Genomic DNA, 23,380 nt, shown 5'->3' with positions numbered 1-23,380 from the left:
CTGTGGCGCTCTGGAAGGGCAATAAATAGACCAGAATATTCCAAATATTTTCATGTGTCAGACTGTCCCGGACTCCCAGTACATGTCAAGTATTTTGTATGGTGTTCTGATTATTCATACCAAAAGAGACAGTCCATTTGGAAATGAAGTTATTTCTGTAAGCTCTGGATATCTGACAACTCGAATACCTCACAGTGGCATGAATGCTCATCACCAGAGGTACACAGTGACAGCTGAAGCCAAGAACTGAACTGCAAATTCAGCTCCACAAATCCTGCTGCATGACTGTGAAATTTACAGCTAGTTGCCAATTTTTATTCCTGACTTGACATGTGACTGACAGTAAAAGGATGCCAAAAGGTTTAAGACTATTTTCCACTCTGTCTATTCGGGATGTATTTAAGACTGATGTGAGGAGCATCAAATACTTCCTCCCTTCCAATAAGATGAAGCCCATGCAAAAATGGTTTCAAAGGGCAATGAGAAGCACTCTTGGTTCACTAAGGCTATTAAAAACTAGAAGCTCTGGGTGAAGAAGTGCAAGAGGGCCAAATCCTTCAACATTTCAATACTGACATGTTGGGTGCTACCCAGAATGGGTGTGGGTGACCACTGCACCCAGATGAAGTGGCTGATGGACTGAAGGAGAAAGATTTGAGTGGAAAAGGTGATGTTGATGAAGGAAATACAAGACTAGAAGAGAAAGGCACTCATCTCTCCTGCAGAAGACAAGACACACCTTTCAAACCATGCGTTTCTTATGTGGGTCATGTTTAGCAGTATCTTGTGACAAACTTAAGTAGAGCACTGTACTGCTATCCACACTTTAAAAAGGGCCATTAATCAAGACATTAAGTTTTAAGTACAAGCTAGCCTAAACGCCTTGAGGTCTGGAAGAACTGCCTCATAATTAGAGAGGAGCTATTCCAGTTTGGTTCAGTTTTTGTAGAGAATGGTGAGAAATGGCCACTGTGGCTCACAGCACTGTTTGATCCCAACTCCAGACCACACTGCCTGCTTCAGCCCCTCACTTCCCACAGCCCAGCTGTACTGTCCATCCCAGATCCCCTCTGCTACAATCCCCAATTGTCTTTAGATCCCTGACACACACACGAGGCCTCAATCTCACCATCCACACCTCAGTCCTTTCCCAGCAGCGTTCTGCAACAGGACTTCAAACTATTTATACACTGATGAGCTTTCTCATACATCCCTGAACTTCATTACTTAGGCTTATTCATGAAATGTGCACATCTCTGCAGATTCTTCGATGCTTTTGACACTGTGAGCACTCAGAACTTCCTTTACTTCTGCTCAGAGGTGTGTGCAGAGCTCAGCACGTTTCCTTACCTCACAGACACATACAGTGCCACACATCTCTCCTGGTGAAGTTCCTCCACCAACCCATTTGCTATTGGGAAATAACAGCCACAAGTCAAAGAGCTCATTCTCAAATTGCTTAACACTTTTAGCACTATGGTGCTGGGCACAGCACAGAAAAGTGCATCATCAGCACTTGATTGAAAGTTTTTTTTTTCTGTCTGGCTGGAATTGCACACTCACTCTTTCCCCCCCAAAAATTGTTTGTGTATTTAGATTTTAAAAAGAGCAGCTTTCTCATTGTCATCATGTTAGGGGTCCCCTCACCTTTTACAGCTGCTTTGCATGGCTGTGTGTTTGTATGCCATTGGCAGAGCAGTCTCTGAATGCTCTGCAGGAGGCAGTGCTGTGGCATTGTCAGAGTGCTTTGATTTACACTGTGCATTATTGATGTGTTGCAAGCTAGATGCTTGCCAAGGGAGCTCCTAAGTTCTTTCCTCAGGTGTTTTGCTCTTGTATGGGTCATACTGGAAGAGCAAGCAGCAGCACATATTTAACAAATGGTAACAGAACTGTAAGATATGATGCTTCCTAGGGGAAACTGAGCTGGCTCTAGTAAGCCTTGCAAAAAGCAACAGCAAGTCCTTACCCTGTTCTCTATATTCAGTCCACATTTCACTACATATCTGGGTATGCAACATCTGTGAGCAGCGCACACTGCAAGCACCAGCAGAATCTCAAGCATGTGCCCCAAGTGCAGCAGATACCAGTGGGACTGCTGGGTCCCTCTGCTATCCTAGTGATGGATATTGCTTCAACTGGGACCAAAAGGTATACTTAAAAAAAAAAGTATCATAGATTGGAGATGAAAATGAGACAGTGACAGCAATTGTTTTAAATCTGATACATCCCTTGCAGATGTGTCTAGACAGAACAGCTGTGTAGAAATGCCTTTCTCCATAACAAACATTAAGAACAAGAGAATCTGTACCTAATCCTGAGCTGCAGATATAAGTGGATTTGTAACTTGATCTGAACACTACTGGTGAACAATAAATGAACTGGGACAAACATTCAGAGCTACTAAACTGCTTCATTTCAATTGCAGCTGGAAGAAAACAGGCAAATAACTGGAAATCCTGCCTTCCTTAAACAGAATCAAAACACTTCATTTTGTAAGCGTGTTCCCACTTTCAAATAGTCCTAAATTTTAAGAATTCAAGTAACCTTAAGTGATTTTTCTCCCTTTAATCTTTTATGATTGGTTTTGTTGGCTCACTGAGAAGTCCCTAACACTTCCCTGAACAGAGGTTTCATTTTAGACAAGATGAGAAGCAACCAAGTTCAGGTAGGTTTAGTTCCATCACCAATAAACCACAGTGCATGGGTTTATGGAATGGAATTCACACAGCATCTGTGCAATACTCATGCAACTGGTTAATTTGAACTCAATTATTACACTGACAACAGCAATCTGATAATGTGAAGACCACTGTATCTGGTATAAAACTTCCAGGTGCTCCAAGATACCTGCCCAGTTTAACTTACATTGCCATTGCAGAGACACTTGTTGCTCTCAGAGGTGTGGAAAGAAGAGCTGAGTGCCCATTCTGGGAGTGCTGGGGCTCAGTGCTGGTCCTGGAGCATCTGCAAGGTGTTTGGATCCGAACAGCACAGCTCTGGGGTCAGAGAAGAGCAGAGTCAGGAGAGCTGCCCAGTCTCAGCCTGCAGCTCACCCAGTGCTGTGCTGGTGAAGCTCACAGCAGCCACTGAGGTAAGAGCAGCAAAATGATCTTGTGATATAAGATAAAATACAAAATCTCTTAAAGGATAGATAGCCAATATGGATTATTGCTGATCCACAGAGCACAACTCAGCCAAGTACAGGGCATGCTTCCATAAATTGTGGGAAGAAAAGTCAGTGGCACCTTGAAAAAGACTCAAGTTATACCAGACCAGTGCCAAATTAGACTATTAAGGCAGCAAGCAGAGCAAGTGGAGTGCTGAGGGCTGACTTTCTAGCAGCAGCTCATCTCTCACAAGGCTCACTTGATCAGTGCTTTAACAAAACTCAGGCAGAAGCCATGGGCCAGGCATGGGATGAGCACTGTAACCAAGTGGCTGAAGCACTGACAGCTCTGGAAAAGCTGAGCCCTTGGAGGCAGGAATGAGAGCCTGAACAAGATCATAGAGTAGAATTCACATAAACAATATTCACTGAATAGAACCCAAGTTGGAAGGGACCCTTCAAGGATCAATGAGTCCATCACCTGCCCCCTCATAGGAGCACCCAAAATCCAAACACTCCTTCAGCTCCGGCAGCTCAGTACTGCACCCACTGCCTTGGGCAGCCATTCCACGCCCACTGCCCTCTGGGGTACCACCTTTCCCTAGCCCCAACCTGACCCTCCCCTGACGCAGCTCCATTTAGTCCTCTGGCACAGTCTGAGAGCTCAGCACTATGATGTTTATCACTGGACAAGACTTATTTTCTATCAGGTTGCTCAGCTCACGCTCCAGGAGCGCCCCGGAGCCGCGCAGCGCCGCTCGGTCTGCGGCAGCACCCAGCGCCCAGAGCCGGTACTGCACCGGCCGGCCGCCACCACGGGGACGGGCACCAACCCAGGCTCTGCGGGGACGTCACCGAACCCCGAGAGATGCTGGAGTAACCACTGGCCACAACAACGACCAAGGAGCTACCAAGCAAAGAGCATCTACCGAAGCAGAGCCGCGGGACGAGCAGCGCTTTGCTGGGGTGGCTCAGCGCCGCTCCTTCCTGCACCGAGCTGCTTAATTCACTGCAAGAACAGCTGGGCTGCCCGCTCCTGAAGGATGGACCGAAAAGCACCACCGAGGGGCAGCAGCGGCCCCGGGGTCTCCTGGCCATCGCCCGGCGGTCAGCAGGGGGAGCCCCGTAGCCGGCAACGAGCGGAGTGCCGCTGACAGCACTGCAGGATGCGCCCTGGGCAGCGCAGTCACCGCCGATGTTTTTATCACGTATTACCCTGCAGAGAAGGACGCAGAGCTCTTTGGGAAAAAAGCCAGAACTGTTACAGCCAGCCCTTTCCACAACACCAACATCTCTCCTAATTAACAGAGCCATTTTAGATCAGAAGCACCACATTACGCAGCACCTACATTTCCCACCTTACCCCGCACGTTGGGCACAAGGGCCAGCCCTGCTGCAGCCACTAATGCTGCTCCTTACGGCCGGCCACAGGTTGCTCAGAGCAGCACCCCAGGCCCGGCAGATCTCAGCCTTGTCTTTCAGGCCCGGATTCAGGCTCTATCCCTGCTACCTCCAGAAACCCCTGGAGTTGATCTTCCTGAAGCTCTGGTCCCCTCATGCCCCACAGGTTCAGAATATCTCAAAGCTATCACTAGAGCTATAAAGCAAGTACTTCTTTAAGTGACACCCACTTCTCTAAGGGCATACACCTTATATCTATCTCCCCTATTCTCCCTTGATGTATTGTGGTAATACATATACACCATTATAAGCCTGCTCCAGCATTTCTGGAGCAACAATATAGGACACTAACACCAGCCACAATTAGTGCAGCTACTCCAATGAGACGCTCCTACACCACACTATTTATTCTGGGAAGAGGAAAAACCAACAAACTCTTCCACTCCCATTCTAAAACACAACCCCCTTACCTTCTCCTTGCTCTGGAGTCCATAAAAAAAACCCAATCCCAATGTTTCCCCCAGGCCTCTATTTAACTTCACCACCAACAATGGGGTGGAGGGATCTGTTGGCTGATTCACAGCATCTGGGAACCCTCTCATCCCAAAGCTCAGCTGCTCTCTAATCCTTAAAGGATCCAACACACACAGATATCTTCTACTGTTTCCTGCAAATGTCACTTTTAATATCTTTTCGGTGCCTTGCAATGGCGTTCTCCCACCTGTCTCCTGAGCAATCATTCCTTTTGGCCCCACAGCTCTGCCTTCCCCCCCATAACCAGTGATAGAAAGATAATGAAAAATGGGAGTTGAGGGCTGGAGCACTTGCTGAGGCAGGTGGACTGAGTGGTGAGATGGACACTTCAGGAGGATGCCATGGCTCTTTAAGGGGGGTTCCTGACCAGACACAGCTGGGCTCCCCAGTGGTGCATGGCTGGGAGATGGGGCAGTTGAAAGGAAAGAGGTTGCAAATGGAGAGAAGGCAAAAAGTCTTTACCATGGTGACAGTCAGACTCTGGAACTGGCAGCTCAGGGAGACTGCATGTTCTCTGCCCTCGGATGTCTTCAAATCCGGATGGGACAAAGCCCTGAGCCATCTGCCCTGACTTCAAGAGATACTCTTCCACAGTCCCAAAGTCCTGTCCAATCTGTCCCAGTCCCCTGGGAACTGGAACAACAACCGAATGCTGAGCTCCCTGCCCAGCTGTGTGGTGGAAACACTGCAGCAGGAACCACCGCCCCACATCATCCCGCAGTAGCTCAAAAAGCCTTATCAAGAGCTGTGAATGTCAAGGGAAGAAGTAGGACAAAGGATTCCAATGAGTTGTGACAGGGACACAGGACTATGCTGGGGAGGAGGCACTGGTGCACAGCAGTTAAATGGGCCAGGAGTCAGGGCACACCATGGTGTCAGCCGCATCACCAGCAGAGCAGAGCTTGTGATGGAGATGTGGAGATGCTCCTTCCCCTTCATCAGGGTGCTCAGCTGTGAGCACTGCTTTTTGTTCAGTGACGGCAGCCATGCAGAGATGTAATTCTTCTCTTATTTCACTGCAGAGGGGCTGTGTCAGGTGATGGAGCAGCCACCGTGGTGCTGGGGCTGTTCTCATCCAGCCTTGGCCCTTGGTCCAAGGAACTCCCTCCCTAGGGAGAGGAAGAGCTGCAGAGTTGCTCTGTTATCTAATGGAGAAGAGATCTCAAGTGTTTTGTGACTCACTCATCTTTCAAAGCTGTCAAAAAAAAAAAAAAAAAAAAATCCCACAACTTAAAATGTGGAGGAAGGAAATTAAAGGAAAAATACCAGCTGAATGATTGGTTTCTGGTTCAGTATGTGCTCAGGACTGCAACTGGACACAGCCGAGAGCTCAGCCCAGATAGTTCCATGCACATCCCAAAGAATCTCCCTCATCCAGGCCAGAGGACTGTCTCACCATCCTTGTGTTCAAAGGGTTACAGCTAAGTGACCCCAATCTCCCTGGGTTGGGGGCTGGGAACAGCCATGTGGGCATCACATCACTCCCTGTGACCGAAGGTGCTGTGAGGGCTCTCCCCACCTGGGCAAATTGCTCCAAAATGACTGTGCCATTAACAAGAGCTTCCTGGTATCACTGTGCTTTTATACTTCCAGATGCAATTGCATTCTGTGATTGCAGTTATGAGTCGCTGGGCGATTGCTGAGATCTGCTTTGCATGTGTGTAACATCATCTGCATTGCACAACACCATGGATCCCCACATGCCATGTCCTTGCCTGAGCTCATCTTCTGCAGTGCCCGCTCCTGCTTCAGGCACTTGTATGCATGTTAAGGGGAACAGCTGCTGGAGGAAAGCAAAATGGAGGAGACCACCAGCCAGCTCCTGAGGCACTGGGAGGTTTACACGGCTAAGCCCAGCTGGGGCCAAGGAGAGCCCTGGTTACAGTCAGTGCTGACAGCACCGATTGAGGCAAGCAGGGGCAGAGCCATGCTTCTCCAGCCTGCCACAGTGTTGCTGGGGGTGGTGGTTGGGTCTGGAGGGGTACAGAGGTGGTTCTATTTGCTGTTTGCACTGAAAGAGCAAAATGCAGGCTGATTATAAAACAGAGAAGTCTCCCGCTTCTGTTCTCTTGTGATCTGTCCTTGTTATTTCAGCCTCCATTTTAAAAAGGATTAGGCATGGGGATATACCAGGAGGCTTTTGGAGTTGCTGAGAGCCATCTCAGGCATAGAAATGTCCCATACCTCCCCCTCATTAAAATGTCTCTTTCCATCTGAAAAACTGTATTGAGATACAGCGGTACTTCAGAGCCACAACTTGGCTCACGGGGTAACTCCAGTTGGAAAGGGTATGCAGGGCTCATCCTAATTCAGGCAGTAGAGAGGATTATAAAGGTCCTCCTGCAACTCACTGGGGTCCTTTGTGATCAGTTGTCCTCAGGCAGGAGCTGCTTTTTCCTCCCCTCAATCTTGTCATGTTCTGGACGCCTAGCTGTTATGTTTACTAAAGAAACATCTGAATTTGGAACAAAGCAAATTGCAACTCTCCATGGCTACAAAATATAATGTCCCAATTCACTTCAAAGCCTGCGGTGTAGCACCACAGGCAAACACTCAGCTCTGTCCAAACACCATCCAGGAGCTGAGATGCTCAGCGTAAAGGTGTTTGCAAAATGAGTTGGCTGACCTCATGATAAAATTTAAAGCTCCCTTTGAAACTTAAGTGTTTAACATTAAGTGAGTAGAGTCCCATTGATGTGCTGCCAACGTTTTAACGAGGGGATGCCACAAGCATTTCCGTGTGTATGTTTTGTACAGCAAATTGGGAGAGACTATAGACTTAATTTTCTCTGGTTGGCACAAGGGATTTTTCAGCCAGCATCAAGGAGAGAGAGAGCAGCAGTGTGAAAACTAAAGAAAGAAATCAAGCTTGTGTGCAACTGCAAACTAATGTTGGTGAGTTTACTTTGAGGCAAAGTCCTCTTGTAGGACAAACAAGGAAAGTGAAGTCTTTGTGCTTCTGCCTAAAGCCAGCCTCCCCTGCCATCTTCCCGGCGCAGGCTTAAATGCAGTAACACTCCTCGGCCTCATCCTGTCTGCTTCTGGCTTCCCAAGCAGATGAGGCATCCACAGCCACACCACTCATAGCTCTCTGCCACCTTCATGCTCACACCTCAGTGAGAGGGACACATCTGGGGAGGCCAGTGAGAGGCAAAGTTGCATGCTGTCACCCAGCCATGGACAATCGAGCAGGGCGGCCGTGTGTCCATTTGTCAGTAGGATGGCATGGCATGGCATGGCATGGCATGGAAGAGCTGTGGCAGTGGCAGGGAGGGCAGAGCTGTGGGAATCATTGCTCCTGCTCAGGCAGCATGGAGCCTCCCGGTAGGAATTCTATGATTCTATGACTCTAAGATGATGATGTAACAGCACAGTGCGGTAAACATTTCAGTTGCTAGCACAGCTGCATGAAAAGCTTATCTGGGTGTTATGAAAAAAGGAATCCAGCCAAAGAGGTGTGCTGAGTTTTATTTTATTGAGCAGAATTGCAGAGACAAGGACAGCTGCTGCTGTGCCCAGGCTCCTACGCCTGTGACCGACGAGGATCAGTGCTTGGTGCTCAGGCTCAGCACTTCCCCATGTGCTTCAATCGAATCTTCCCTCCGCTCCTCCTGTAAAAGGAACAGTATGGAAACAAAGCAGTGTATAGCATCCAGCACAGACACAGCAGCTGGGATAGGGAGCTTGTCCCTCTGAACAAGATCATTTGCCTGACTCTGGTGCCTCACAGGGAGCATCAAGCCATCTTTCCCTCTTCTCTAATTTCCCTTAGGATAAGGCAGCCTTCAGAGTGCAGGATTGATAAGGATAAATCAATTTTTTGCAGGCCTTCAGTCCAGAGGTGTCGGCTCCTATTACAGCTCCTTTAGAGGAGACAGGAGAGCAGAAACTCCAGTCCTTCCTCTGAGATTTTGTGTACTTTTCCACCAAGTCCATTCAGACTTTCATTTCAGCACTTGCTCTGTTCATTGAAGGGGTGTTAGACCAGGTGACCTTTAAAGGTCCCTTTCAACTCAAAGGAATCTATGATTCTATGAGTCTATGACTTTCCTCTAATAATTTGGCATGCATAATCCTGCATTCCTCCAGACACTTCAGCATCCAGAGGTGTGGACAGGGAGAGCTTCAGCCTGTGGCATACATTTTCCCCATATTTGCTGGGGAAAATGAGCATCAATTTAGCCCATGCAGGAGGTCCAGGCAGGTGCAATGGCCTCCCAGGCCCTCTGCCATCTCTGTAAGGCTATGAGCATCACACCAAGCCTAGAAACGAATCAATATTAAGCTGAAATATTCCCAAGCACGCTGGTGAGGAGCTGACATTTGAACTAGATAAACTTAGTGGTCTTTTCCAACCTTAGCCATTCTCTAGTTCTATGACTCTGCGGCCAGGAACAGCTCTTTGTGAGGGGAGCAGCAGTGTGGGGCTGGAAGTGGACCATCCCTGTGTGGGTCTGTGTCCCACCACCCCCACTTACAGCACAGCCTTGCAGAAGGCACACTTGTTGCCGTACGTCACGCCATCCGTGCCGCAGTGAGGGTTGGACTCCCTGGTGCAGAACACACTCCTGTTTAAGAACTCTTTGCAGATCTGCAAAGGAAATTAAAAATAATAACCACAATAAACCATCAGGTTTCGCTTTCCAAGCAGGAAACAAGTTCACTAATGTGATCTTCCCACCCAGAGGCCTGAAGCAGCAGTGAGGCATGGCCTGCTTACTGAAAAACGAAGTCCCGTCAGAACTGGCCAAAACAGAGGAAATCCTGTCCTGTGGCTGAGGAGGGAAGTTGTCACCACCTGGGGGCAGCCCTGGTGTCCCAAGGACATGAGCTGGTTCACCTGGGCACACAGGGAGAGCATCAGCACTGATGCAGCCCCACATCAGCACCCAGCACCACGCAGCTCACACCACTGCGTGGCCTGGGGCTGCCATACACAGAGGTCTGGGCATGGGCTGGTTGGACTCAATGACCTTGGTGGTCTTTCCAACATTAATGATTCTACGAAGTGAACAGGCATTTGGACAAGCCCCAGTTATGGATTTAGTTTAAAGGAGTACATCGCTCCTGATTTCACATTCGTTTCATGGAGGAGCAAACAGACAAAAGCAATACTGCAAGCACAGCCCTGTGCTGGATCAAACCGTGGGGAGCATGTACTAAACCAGCTAAATCATCCCCCTGACTTGTTTGCTATTGTGGCCATAGCCAACACCCCTGTACTGCGTGAGCACTCCGAAGCACGGGGGCACCTTGGCAGAACCCACCTGCTCCCAGCAAAACCCAAAGCAGTTCAGCATGTACCAAGATCTGTTAGAAAAGCATTCTTCTTAGAAAAGCCAGGAGAAAATGCAGATTCAGAAAGCAGAAAGAGCTGCACTAACCTCTTCAATGTCTTGAGCTGCTACACCTAGAATAGAAACAAACAAACAAACAAACAAAGATTTTATACACATTAGCCTTATTTTCTGAGAGAACTGAACCAAAGTCGCAAATCTCTTTACAAACTACAGCACAACACACACCAGGTTTTCCCTCCTCTGCCATTCTGTGTGGTGGAGGAGGGGTAGGAAATACATTATCGGAATTGCTTTTCAGTATTTTGCTATTTGAAAAATGTTACTAAAATACCATGTAATCAGTCATTCAGCTGCTAACTGCACCGCAGACACATAAACCCATCTCCCTGGCAGGCAGCCACCACCAGGAAAGCAGGGAGCTATGTCAGAGCTGAGCCTCTCTCAGCAGAGATTTTAAAGCTTCATTGAGTCTTATGGCTTTTAGGCTCTTGCACCTCTGAATTACAAAACTGGCCAGAACGGTAACAAAAGCACACAGGGGAGATGGAGGAGGAGACCCTGCAGTCAGCATCAGAGCCATCTGCAGCACGGCACAGCCCTGAGGCTTCTGGAACAGCCTGATCCGGATGAGATACAAAGGGATAGCCTGGCATGATCTGGGGCAGAACAGGCAGTGCCAGCCAATGACAGAGCAAAAATACCTGCTGCAGGCACAGGCTCTGGGCTTGGAGACAGTCAGTCCATCCGCTTTGCTATTTCCAGCCTGCAAACTTTGCGTGGGGCCAGGTCACAGCCACGGGATGGATCCTGTGGTGTCTGACAGGGAGTGGGTTGCACACAGCTCTGCAGGAGCTGGGGCACATTGCAGTGGGACACCCCTCTGGTTAGGGCGCAGGCTGGGAGCATTGCAGCATCACTCAGCGGGACCAGTATCCATCACCTCACCCAGCTTCTGCCTGCTGTGATCCCTTTCAGTGTTTGATCTTTGCCATTTGTGTATCTGTCACATCCTCAGCTAGGCTGAATGAGGAAGCAGCCATTAGGGCTATCTGCATATTATTTACAAAATAGCTCATTAGATAATTTTTATAAATATTACATGCATCTACACAAGACTTTGTGAGAATGTCTCTTGGCATCTGTTTATTTTATTTGAGATCACAGAGTTTGCTGCTATTCTGCCTGGCCTTGGAAAGAAGCTTTAGCACTCTGACGGAACCCAGTCCCAATTAAGACTCAATTAAAGACAGATGAATATTTCATAATTAATGATGTGTACAAAGTAATTCACCTCTTTTCTCCATGCACAGCCTGCAATTTTCTCAAGTGAATTCTTTATTCAAATTATTCACAGAAAAACAAGTATAAACAATTCTTGATCTGCAGTCTTCAATAACGGCCACCACAACGCTTCCACATTCGGATCAGCCAGACACGAGAACTGAGAGCACCCATGTGCCCCACACCTCCCCAAACCATCAGCCAGCCTCCCCAGCCCAACAGAGAGATGTGTAAACCTCAAGACAAATAAACGCTGGATCCTTTCAATTTGCCCTCTTTGTTCTGGTTCCTTGAGGACATTTGAATTTAATTTTCGAGCTTTCCTCTGCAATGTATTTGGAAGCTGAAACTTTCATCTAATTATGCTGCCACATCTCTGAGGAAAACACCAACTACCGAATGCTTAGAATCAAAACAGGAGCTGATGACCCTGAGGTAGGAGTTTCTTCTCTAACTGGTTCAGCAAAACTCCCCAGCAAACATTTCTACCAAAACTCATGATTACACTCTGCTTTGGTGCATTTGCTGAACGAGCTGCTTACAATTTGCTCATTCTGTCTCCCAGTGACACCTCCACAGTGTTATTCACTGCGGAGGCACACGAGGAATGGAAATATGTGACGCGAGCAAGCAAGTCCCACAGATATTTTCTACTTGCTCAGCTTTCTCTTCAAGCCCGTCATCCGGTGATCAAGGCTCCCCGAAGTTGCTCTTGTCATAAAGTTTCTTTCTAGGCTACAGAAATATAACTTACCCGAGAAGAACGACAGCAGCAGCAGCAGGCTGAGGAGCACCGAGGTGCCTGTTGCCTTCATGCTGCTCTTTTAGTCCCCAGCAATCAACCAGTTTGGGAGGTGTTGTCTCAGCCACAAGCCCACAGCGTGCTCATGGCCCTGCCTCTGTGTATTTATGTACCTATCCGCTGCTGCCCTCATTCCTCACCTTAATTGTGAGAACTTCTCCACTTCGTTTCTAGAGCCATTATTGGTCCTGGCCATGTTTATGGTGCTTTAGGAATGCCGCCCTGTCCACATCAAACTTAGAAAGGGCTAATTACATGAGTGATAAACTTGGGCCTGTAATATCTTTTTTTTTTTTTTTTTTTTTTTTTTCTGAATAGTCACAGGATTCTCACAAGGGTGAATTTTCAAAGTGGTGATTCATCGGGGAAGCTGGTAATTTTCATTCTCTGGGTCCTCGCTGAATGCCAGCTCCAAGGCTTTGAGCACGGCGTGATGACACTCACCAGACATTACGAAATAAATCACAGCATGAGAATGTGTTGTCTGTGAAAGCAATTATGCGTTGTTCTCTGGCTATTTTTGAGGATGGCTCTAAATTTGTTGGGTTGGGGTGGAGGAGCACACCGATGCTCTCATAGCCGTGTGCAGAGTCCCACACAGGACAGCCGCCTCTCCTCCCTGAACTATTCAAACTATAGTTCCAGTTTTACATTCACAAACATACATTCAGGCTCTGCTTCCACAGCTAGCATCAATTATAGGAATTTGGGGGGGAATCAGGAGACTCTCACTCTATTTCCAGCTGATTCTGTGTGAAGAGTATAGAATCATAGAATCATTAAAGTTGGAAAAGACCACTAAGATCAGCCAACCATCAACCCATCTCCAGCCATCTCTCCAGCAAGAGTAGCATTTGGTTGCACCACTTGCAAAATATCTCTTCAGATAGTCACAGCCTTTAAAATTTCAGCATGCTTTCCTAAAGAAACAAGTGTTATGGGAACACTCTTTATAGACAGATCTTCATATTCATCTCCCTAGCAAATTTTGTAACTGCAACCTACTGTATGAAGCCTGCTTTAGCAAGGGGTTGAACTTGATAATTTCCAGAGTTTCTCTTTCAACCTTTATGATTCTGTGATTCCAGCAAAATTTCACACAAGAATGGAAAACAAACAAACAAAAAATGCACTTTAATATATTTTTCTAGCAACCAAGGACTTCCCAAACATCCTCAGCTAGCAAGTGAGAGTTTCTGTAGGAGAGCAATGCCACAACCGCCCTACACCTGGGAAAGCATTAGAGTTTGCAGCTCACCAGACACCATAAAACCCACATAACAGAGGAACCGCGATTGACAGGTGAGTTCTCAGATGTCTATTAGGGTGAGCTCACAACACAGCCTCTCATATAATTTACAAGTCCGTCAGCCTCAGTGCCATTCAAAATCATGCTTAGTTCTGCCACTTGCAGAATTCCTTGTTTGCCTTTTCTAGCTCCAGACACTGCTCGCTGCCCCAGCACTAATACTCAGCTCTATAGCTATCCAGAGGTTTCATTTGCTACAGCGTAGCTGACTGGGAAAAGCCTTAGAAAACGCACCACAGGGACCAGTCCTTTGCGGGCTGGGAGGAAGGGACTAAATTAGCAAAGTGGTGATTATCCTTTTCACTCCTCTTTGCACTTCTTCTAGCCTATGAAGTGAGCTGCTTGCTGCTGTAGGTGGGGAAGTTCAGTCTCTCTGATTTCTCAGAAAAATGGAAACGGAACAGGACTGGACAAGACAAAGGCACCTGGGATTTGCCTTACAGAGGAATGGGTATGGCTGGGCAGAGCCTCACTGTTACCTAGCCAAGTATTTACCTGCACTGGGCCAACCTCTGGGCTTACTTGATAAAAACCTTTTCCATTTTCTGAAGAGTTTTTGTCTGTACAGACACATGCTCTGCACTCGTCTTTTGCCCTCCCTTTCCCTGTAAGACATCAGCCCTTCTTTGAACTTTTCCAAAGCCTTATTTGGTCCTGAGCAGATGCCAGGCTGTGGAAGAGACCTACCATGGGATCTTACTGTTGAAGGCACCCTCCTGCTCTGACCAAAACTCTACAGCTCTGTGATAATTCAGCAAACCTCCTGGCCAACAAGACATTACAGCTGAGCTGTGTCCTTCACTAGAGGTCTCTGCTCACATTCAGTAGTGGCTCACGCTATTTCTTGGCTATTCTTTTCCTTTCTAGGCAGATTAGCAGGGAGCACACTCACAGCTCTCCAGTTTACTTTTCCTCACCAGCAGGCACAGAGCACACTGTGGTTTATACTGCCTGTACTAATAGAATAAACATCTCAAAGTTCCATCCGTCTTCCTAGGATGGAGCACTGCCCTGACACGCTATTAAAGGACAGCTTCTCATCTTCTGGTGGGAAGCACCCATAAGATTTCTAGGTCAAGATACAGCCTATTTCAGGAAATAAAGCCAGAGAAAAGCTTGGAAGTCACAGATTTTGTCCTCATTATCAGCCTGAACAGCTGAATGTCTTCCTACGTAATGAGAGAATGGGAGGTGGAGAAAGGAAGGGGAAGGTGACATGAGTGGAGGCACTTGGGACTTTTCGCCTGTTTGCATACTCATTCCTTGACTCACCCAAAGAGATAGCAATGCTCGCATGCATCACCCATACATCATCTTTCATTGCAGATAGAAACTACCTTGGATCTTCCAAGTACACCTTCTGCCCTTTCTTTCCTACGCCCATAGAATCCCAAACCTTTTCCTGAAGAGTCCTTTCTCTTTCCTCTGCCTCAAACATTCCTAGTGCAGCTTTTCAGATCTCTTTTCCAAGAAACACGAGCCCAATCTAGTTTCTCCTCTGCTCCTCGTTAGGCTCATTACAGCCCTGCCCAGCTGGATGCAATTTTCTGCTGATCACCACACTCTCAAGGGACACGCCCTTCAAGGAAGCAACAGTTCCTAATTTTCTTCCTTATGAGATGTAGCCTCCTCCCTTTGCCATAAGCCTCCTTATAACATGCTGCCAGACTTCCCCATTGTCCAGGTGTATCAAAGCCATGTTTCCTCCATGCCAAGGCTCCCAAAAGCACTGCTTCCTCCAAGGCTCCGTGCTTCTACAAAGCCCCATCCTGACCCTTAAAACAAATCCATTTATGTGCTGTAAGACACAGAGCTGGGGAGAGCAGCAGTGTTTTAAAGCAATGTTTCCTCTCCTGATGGTTTGGAATGGGGTGACGCACTTTTGTGAGGGCTTAGGCTTTTGTGTGATGGGCGTTGCACTTTGGTCTTTATTGTGGTTTATTTCAAAACTTCTCCTGCCTGACAGATAAGTGCCTAAAAGCCTGAAGACTTTTACCTCTGCCCTGGAAAAAAAAAATAATAACAATAAATAAAAAAACCACACCAGTCCACGGCAAAGAGAGTTGCAGGCTTTGATTTACTGATGGGTCAAGGCAGAAAGCAATGTACAACAGGGAGCAGGGAAGAACATGTTGGAATTGCAGGCTTCAGAAGTGAAAGGTGAATGAGGGTGAAGGCTATGCTCCAGCACTCAACATTCTCCATGATGCTGGAGAGACAGAGATCCATGACTCCTCCTGCAGAGAAAGGAGAAAGCCAAAATCACTGACACGGAAGGCGGTTTTATAACCCTGATGGTGCCACTGCTGACTTCACACGGACAAGCCAATGCTTCATGCTGTTTCAGTTACACCTTCACCTCTCTCCTGATTCCCCAGGTTACACGTTTTGTCATGTTAAAGAGATCTGGGACAAACCCTGTAATTTTGGATACTCCTTCCACAGTTAGCATTCAAATTACTCTCACAGGGAGTGCTATGAGTCTGCAAATGAGAATCTGAATTTAGTGACGAGGGGAGGATAAGGCTCACCTGTGTTCAAGATCTGCAGTGTTTGGGGAGGGCACAGCAGAGGGAGTGCTGGGATCAGGTTGGGGATGGGGACAGATTTACCAAGGGGATAACGGGAGCACAAGGGCTCCCTGGCAGCTTCTGCCTTTGTACTCCAGCACAGCAGTGGTTTCATGGCTGCATGGGGAGCACTGTACTTACAAAACTGCAATGCAGAAGTGGCATTTGTTCCCATACGTTACGCCGTCAGAGCCGCAGAGGGGCATGTACTCTTCAGTGCAGTACACATTGGTGCTCTTGAATTCACTGCAGTCAATCTGTAGGTAATGGAGCAAGAACATATTGAGAAGCCTTTGTTTGCTGTGTTTTCCTACATGAATGCTTTACGTTTATGTCATGGCAAAGCAAAAAAACATTTTTTCAGGTGCAGGCCCCTGTTGTTCTAGCAACTCTGCAAATCCTAATGCACTTGCTCGGCAGAGCACAAAGTGAGAAGTCAGAGGGAAAGATCTGCTAAAATTACCCTCAGAAGCAGTGACACAGCCAAAGCAGCCTCCCCAGCTGGCTGCCCGCTGCCTGCTCTGCTCTGGTTCAGCAGCCAGCAGAGGGGCTGCCAAGAAGCAGTGTGTCTCAAATGGCACAGTATGAAGTCCTCCCACCCATGTAATGACAGCTGATGCTGCATGAGCCCCACACTCACCAGGAGAAGCGAGCACCTCTAGCACAGACACCATCTGAACTATGCTCTCAACATCAACCCCTATCAGGAGCTGTGCAGGTGAGGCTGACGCTGGAACCAGGGGTTTTTTTCTGCGTCCCCTGACCCTGACATACTTGAGCTATTTTCATCAAATCCTTTTTCCAGGACAAATACACCAGCACAGTGCAGACATTGCTATTACATAGTTCTGACTCATTGAATTTGTGTTGTATAACGTATTATAACAACAGTTCATAGTGCAGACTCTCAAGCTTTACCTCAGGGTATTTTCCAACAGTGAGCAGATCTATGTCCCCTCCATTCCTTGGGGAAGAAAACAAGTTGAGAATGAACCAGCACAGCACAGCCACTCCAGAAGCCTCAATACTCCCCAGACACCAACACCCAGATCCCAGCACCCAGGCTGTGACCCACCACTCACGCCACTGCTGAGCAGAAGGTGCACTTGTTGCTGTAGATGACCCCGTTGGTGGCATAGAGCGGGCTGTATTGCTGGCTGCAGGCCGTTCCCAGCCCACCAGTTGTTCTCATGTAGCCAGTGCAATCAACCTGAAACAGCCACAGAACAACACCTCAATCAGCTCTGTGTAATGGTGCGTGGTATGAGAGGTATCTCCCATCCCCAGACTCATGGTCAGTGGGGCTGTATGGAGATGTGAGCCTCCAGCCCAACACAGTGAGGGCAAGGGAGACAGACAAGTGAAATTCTACCTTTGAGAACATGAGCCCAGCAGGATCCTGGAGGGGATGGGTTCACAAAATGGGTTTTGTTGGTGTCATTGTTGGGGCTTTCCACCCCAAATGCCACCACGCAGGATCTGTGTCTAACATGCCCTACATGGCAGCACCTGCTGCTGTGAAATGTCTGCTCCACTTGAAAATGGAGCTGACACTCACCTCGGTGTTCCTGCCATTACTCCGAGTGTACTGAAGTGAAAATTGTAGCATTATGTTAAATTGCACAGCCGGAGTGTTTCTTTACATTATCTCTCTAATCTAAAAATAGAGACACTTCTCCACTTCGTGGTAGCTCCATGTATTGATAAACAAACCTCAGGGCAGATGTTCTGATGGAATCCTTTTTTTTTTTTTCTGTTACAAAATTATGATTTAGTCAAAATCCAGACTTCCTTGGGGAATTTCTTAATTTCAACAAACTTCTATTTAAGTCTAAAGGGAACTATTCCAACAACACCAAAGCATTATTGAAATCAAAAGATCCTGTTTTTAAGTCAGCTGTGCTACACAAGATAACATCTCAAAACTCACCACTGAAATAGATTTGCATTGTTCAAAATGAAATTAATACATATATATATATCTTGAAGATCTGAAATTCTCCCTTTCTATTACATTTCCGATGGGTTTGGAGCTGTAGGCTTTAAATGCTTAATTAGTGCTGGGAAGGGATTCTGCCATCACTCTACACAGTGGCTGAGCATACCTTCACACACCTCCCATCGTGCTTCTTGTCAACCATCCCACTCCGGCTAGGAGAGAAGGAGAGGAAGGGTTAACCTGGTGGTGCCATGGAGTCACCTCACTCATCAAGCTTCTCCACTCCCAGCCCCACTAATTAATCAGACTCAGGAGTTTTGACAAGGAAGAGACACAGCCTGCACGCTGGGAAGACAGAAACAGGAAAAATGAAATCCACCCGTGATTAGTCACAATTCAAAAGACTTTTGGCTGCCACCTGAGCCATCACGATGGGTTATCTGGTGATCCGTACTCACAGGATTTGTCTGCAGAGTGAGCACTCGTTGGGATAGGTGATGTTATCAGTGCCACAGACGGGCTGGAAGATCCTGGGACAGGCAAGGTTCCCGCTGCCCGACAGCCGGTACTCACTGCAGGAGGCCTGGGAAGAGCACAAGTGGGACAGTTCTGGATGGGAAGGAAGGGTCTGCTCGTGTCCATCGTGTTTTCCATGCATAGCCATGCTACAGGTGGACATTTTATTCTCTATCATTCCTCCATGGTGAAGAAGTGGGAGCAAATTACAGTGTTCCTTACAGTGTGCATGAGCACAGTTTCACTACTGAGGCTTTTGGCACAGCAGACACACATGGCTGACAAAAATGATCGGTCCTTAGGGAATCAGGCAGGGGAGATATGGAGGCAGTTAGTGAAAAGCTGTGCAGATTTTCTGCTGGCACGCTGTGCCACGCAGCTCCCACTCTGCATTATTAATTGCCAACTCTTATCACCAACGTGGCACGTTATCTTTCTCTGACAAAGATGTTTTCTTACTTGCTGGGGGAAAAATGTCATATAATTCCTGGGGGCCCTTTTTCTTCTTCCTTTGTTATTTTATTTTCTTTTCTTCTCCCTCAAGACTCCCTTAGGATATGGTGTGAGTATGAATTATTCATCTATTCATAGAAACCACAACTAAATGATGCAGAAGATCTACTACTCACCCATTGCTGACCAGGAACAAGATCTGGAAAAAAACAGAGATTATAAAATACAAAATGTTACAGCATCTTTGATTAAAACTCCTCTGGAATTATCAATTTCCCTACAGAGTCATCACATATATAGAGATTTTTTTATCACTGAGAATTACTTGTTTCCTAAATATTTTATCCAGTTCAAATAAGCAAGTTATATCCTATGATTTTAAAAAATAGCAATTTTGGTGAAAATACAAACTTTGACTCACTAAGGGAGAAATAGGGTATAAATTTTCTCTCTTGAACGCTATGAGACTTACTGGGGATAATGAGTTTATGTCAGATGGAAGCATCCTGCTAGAGTTACATAAATATTTGCACAAGGATAAAGATCATTAACAGAGAGCTCATGTTTTACCAAACCACCACTTCTCCAGCAGGCTGAGCTCCTTTTTAGGATTCTAATAGCATCCTGAACCACAGTTAGTTCAGTAGGAATAGAGATATAAGCATAGAATGTAACCAAAACCACTTACCAGGAAAGGAGCTGAGAAGCACTAATCCAAGGAGGGCAGCAGCTCTCATTGCCTTCATGGCAGAGGTGGCTGTGCAGCCTGTTACGTGCAGACCTGTTGCTCTCGAGGTCAACAGAGATATTTCTGTGCCTTCACATTCCAGACTTTATACATCCATCTTCTCACCTTATGAAGTCATCAGCCAAAGTAATTATTTGCTCTGTAAACTAAAAAAAATGTATTGATTATTGAGTTGAGCCCTAAAGAGTAGTTGTTTGTTCGAGAGATGCGCAGCGGAATTAGACAAAAATATGAACTACACCCAGCTTGTTAAGAAAGGCGCCCTGCTGTACAGTGAGTGATTTATGCTGCCCAAACAACAGCACTGTCTCAATACTAGATGTTGTGAAATTACGTATGGAAGTTGGCAAAGCAAAAAAGCTGATTTGTTGAAAGTGTTTGAGCTTGTGCACGCTATGTTACACACGCTACACCGTGTTTGGGCTCCAGAAGACTTTTATGGCACAGCATTGAACATCCTCCACTCTTACAGAAGCGCAGCAGCGCCTTTTGAAGATGCTGAGGGCACAATGAATATCTCCACAGTCTCCTTTGTATTTTACTGGTGCACTTGATTTCTCGCTGAGGGGACTGACACAGTCATCACAACAGAAAAGCGTTACCTAAGACTTCACAAGTTTAAGAGGTACATCCATGGAGAAGGAGGAATTATTCATCTGTTGGCAATCAATGTGAACCCGATTAAGAAACAATGAGAATAGCAAACCTTAAAGCTGAACGTTGTTTCATCTCACTGGAAAACAGGAGGTGTTCTGTGCAGATGAAAAGGGCTTGCTTAACACTCAGGTAATGCATAAAAGTATTGCAGCCACAACAAACAGAAGGTGAGTCCACACATCCCCCCTTCTATTACACCACAATAAATTCACAGTGTCACATTCCCTAAAACATACCTTTCAGCTAAGTGAAGAACAGACGTTTCTCTAAGTAGTTCAACTCTGTCACAGATATATGGCAAAACAAATATCTCATAAAACACGTTTTTGATTGAAGGTTGTAATGGGAAAGGAGTGAGGGATGGAACACATTTGTGCTTTAGAAGGAACCTGATCCACACACGTGGCCTTAAAGGCATCCTACATTTTAAATGGGAAATCAGAATTGTTTTTCTCATTATCCTGGGAGGTGTTCAAGCCTTAGCATGGGCACATAAATCATAAAAATGCAGCTGAAAGCGTAAGGAGCTGCAGACGCAAAATAGAGCTTGTAGGCTTTGGCCTGTTCATGTCAATGAAATCATTTTCCTGAAAAATAAATGAGTAATGTTCTTTGGAGCTCATTCACAAATACCAAGAGTTGAAGGGTTCCTTTCAAAGCTGTTTCTGTTGTATTCTTAGCATCCTGAGCGACGTGACTGTCAGATTTCTTGAACTGATCAGAAGCATATTTGGAAGGCAAGCAGTAATCACTGAAGCATTAATATTGGTTTTTCCCCAGGGACAAGAATGTCTGAGCTGAAAATGAGCTTTCCTCAGAACTTGCACCAGCCATCAACACAGATCAAGGAATGGCTTAGGTTAGCAGGGAACTTAAAACCCACCCCAATCCAACCCCTGCCATGGGCTGGCTGCTCCCACCAGCTCAGGCTGCCCAGGGCCCCATCCCACCTGGTCCTGAGCACCCCAGGGATGAGGCACGCACAGCTTTGCTGGGGAGATAGCACTGCTGCTTCTGCAGCAAGGCTACAGGAGCACAACCTATCCCTTCTTCAACCTATGACCCCACACCCAGGTCTGACAGCCCTTGGTCCTGAAACCTGTGCTGCTTCTCTCTGTCCTCCCAGGCTGTGCTCTACCTCCTTCTTGTAGAGCTTTGGTATATGGTGGAGAATGGTGCCATCCTCCTGTGTAGCCAGCACCTGTCCTTGATGAACAAGCTCCTTCTGGGAGACCTTTAATCCTCTGAATGCCTAAGAATCCAGCCAGCCCTGCACCAAAAGCTCCATCAGAGAGGAAGAGGAGCAAGGACTTACTACAAGGTCTATAAACCAGGATGAGATAATTGGTAGCGGTTAGGGCAGGGCAGCTGGGCGAAGTGTTACATGGGATTGCATAAAGAGCTTGATTAATAAGAAACAGAAGGGAATGGGATAGAAATAATTGCTGATCAGCAGATGGGTTGACGCAGGCATTAGGAAGAATGAAATACAACTGTCTCAATGCATTTGGAGGAGTGAGCTTCAGGAAATGCCATACACGTGTTGCAAATGGGAAGAGGAAGATGAACACACCTGCCCAAATCCCTGTGTGTTGTTGGAGTTTCATGATGGTGGGTCAGTAAAGTGAGTTGGAGTGCAGGATTATTTCTAGCCTTTTTTTCTACAGATTTAAGATCTGCTGAAAAGATCAATTAAAACTCTTTCAGCTATTTCAAGTTCCAAGATGGTAATTGTATTCAAGAAGATTATAGCCACATGAGTGGGAAAACATTGGCAGTCACACGATGCATTCCCTTGTGCTTCAGTAAATTTCCAGTAACCCTGGAAATTCTTCCCAGTTTCCAACTCAGTATTATGCCATCTCATATCAGTGCTATTTTCTGAGAATCATCTCTGCTCTTGAGATTCTCTATCTCAAAGAAATCCATAATCTACCATGACCTAAAAAAGATTTTCATTAATTTTCCCTGCTTTATGGGCTGCGCTGCTGCAGGGACGAATGCACGACGCGTTTCCTTCCCCCTGCTTCTGTACCCATTGCAAGATGGAGCAAAACACATTGCTGTTACCGGAGCGATGCACACGGGGGCAGGACTGGATCTCCTATGAGGATGGGAATTCAATTTAGAGCGAGTAAAGCCCCTGCTCTAAGCCGTGCTCTTGTGATATTTCTCCTTGCAGCTCAGCTATCTGATCGCTGCCTGCATATCTCCTGCTGCTTAAGCACAGATGATATCTCAGGGAAGAAGGGTGTCTGGAATTATTTGGCTTATGGCAACACGCTCAGGATCCAGCCCAGCACAGCCCAGTCCCTCAGCTCCATCACTGCAATAGCTGTGACGCTGCCAGACCCCAGAACAGCATCTCCAGGTGGTTTTATTTTAAAGCATAATTTTATTTTTCCCCACACTGACAAACCATTTGTGCTGATGAAGCCCTAGGGAAAAGCTGCATCAACAGCAAAGTCTAGACTGGCCTGAGGTGTGTTCTGGCCAGCAACAAGTAGAGAAATACATAAAACAGAAGAACTGATATAACACAGAGCAGAACAAAATAACTGCATCAATGCGTTAATCAGTTTGCAGGGTAATTGAATGGCATTTCCCAAATTCACTGTCACCAGATAATGACACAAAGTGCTGTGTACCACTAAAGAACTGTGCCATAAAGCACCTCGGCCGGCAGACAATGTTTCCTGCCTGGAATTTCCTGGAGGGAGAGTTAGATTAGTAAGGATGAGAGGATATTGTGTTGTATTGT

The 23,380-nt window shown here is 46.6% G+C and overlaps 2 protein-coding genes across 5 annotated transcripts; both read right to left on the bottom strand.

Annotated features, from left to right (window-relative positions):
• Positions 1 to 8,509: 8,509 nt before the first annotated feature.
• LOC116231911 (serine protease inhibitor Kazal-type 6-like) lies at positions 8,510 to 12,526 on the bottom strand. Of its 3 annotated transcripts, none has more exons than XM_031597923.2 (4): positions 12,380 to 12,526; positions 10,429 to 10,454; positions 9,523 to 9,635; positions 8,510 to 8,655 (listed from the first exon to the last, which is right to left on the bottom strand). In XM_031597923.2, exons 1-4 carry the CDS (start codon positions 12,438 to 12,440, stop codon positions 8,610 to 8,612), a joined length of 246 nt encoding a protein of 81 aa, XP_031453783.1. In that variant the 5' UTR covers positions 12,441 to 12,526; the 3' UTR covers positions 8,510 to 8,609. The 3 variants fall into 3 exon arrangements, with proteins under 3 accessions (XP_031453783.1, XP_090007029.1, XP_090007028.1); XM_090150903.1 differs by lacking the exon at positions 12,380 to 12,526 and adding an exon at positions 10,570 to 10,595; XM_090150902.1 differs by lacking the exons at positions 10,429 to 10,454; positions 12,380 to 12,526 and adding an exon at positions 9,765 to 10,413.
• A 3,280-nt stretch (positions 12,527 to 15,806) lies between these two features.
• Positions 15,807 to 21,893, bottom strand: LOC116231909 (ovomucoid-like). Of its 2 annotated transcripts, none has more exons than XM_090150898.1 (9): positions 21,570 to 21,893; positions 19,903 to 20,108; positions 19,391 to 19,413; positions 18,704 to 18,828; positions 18,412 to 18,457; positions 17,389 to 17,516; positions 17,225 to 17,270; positions 16,448 to 16,563; positions 15,807 to 15,973 (listed from the first exon to the last, which is right to left on the bottom strand). In XM_090150898.1, the coding sequence occupies exons 2-9, from the start codon at positions 19,958 to 19,960 to the stop codon at positions 15,928 to 15,930; spliced, it is 588 nt and encodes a 195-aa protein (XP_090007024.1). In that variant the 5' UTR covers positions 19,961 to 20,108; positions 21,570 to 21,893; the 3' UTR covers positions 15,807 to 15,927. The 2 variants fall into 2 exon arrangements, with proteins under 2 accessions (XP_090007024.1, XP_090007025.1); XM_090150899.1 differs by lacking the exon at positions 21,570 to 21,893 and adding an exon at positions 20,856 to 20,903.
• Between the last annotated feature and the right edge of the window lie 1,487 nt (positions 21,894 to 23,380).

The sequence above is a fragment of the Phasianus colchicus genome, chromosome 15, assembly GCF_987193195.1.
Source record: "Phasianus colchicus chromosome 15, bPhaCol1.hap1.1, whole genome shotgun sequence".
In the NCBI taxonomy this organism is placed as follows: Eukaryota; Metazoa; Chordata; class Aves; order Galliformes; family Phasianidae; genus Phasianus; species Phasianus colchicus.
This window is presented reverse-complemented; position numbering and strand designations above follow the sequence as displayed.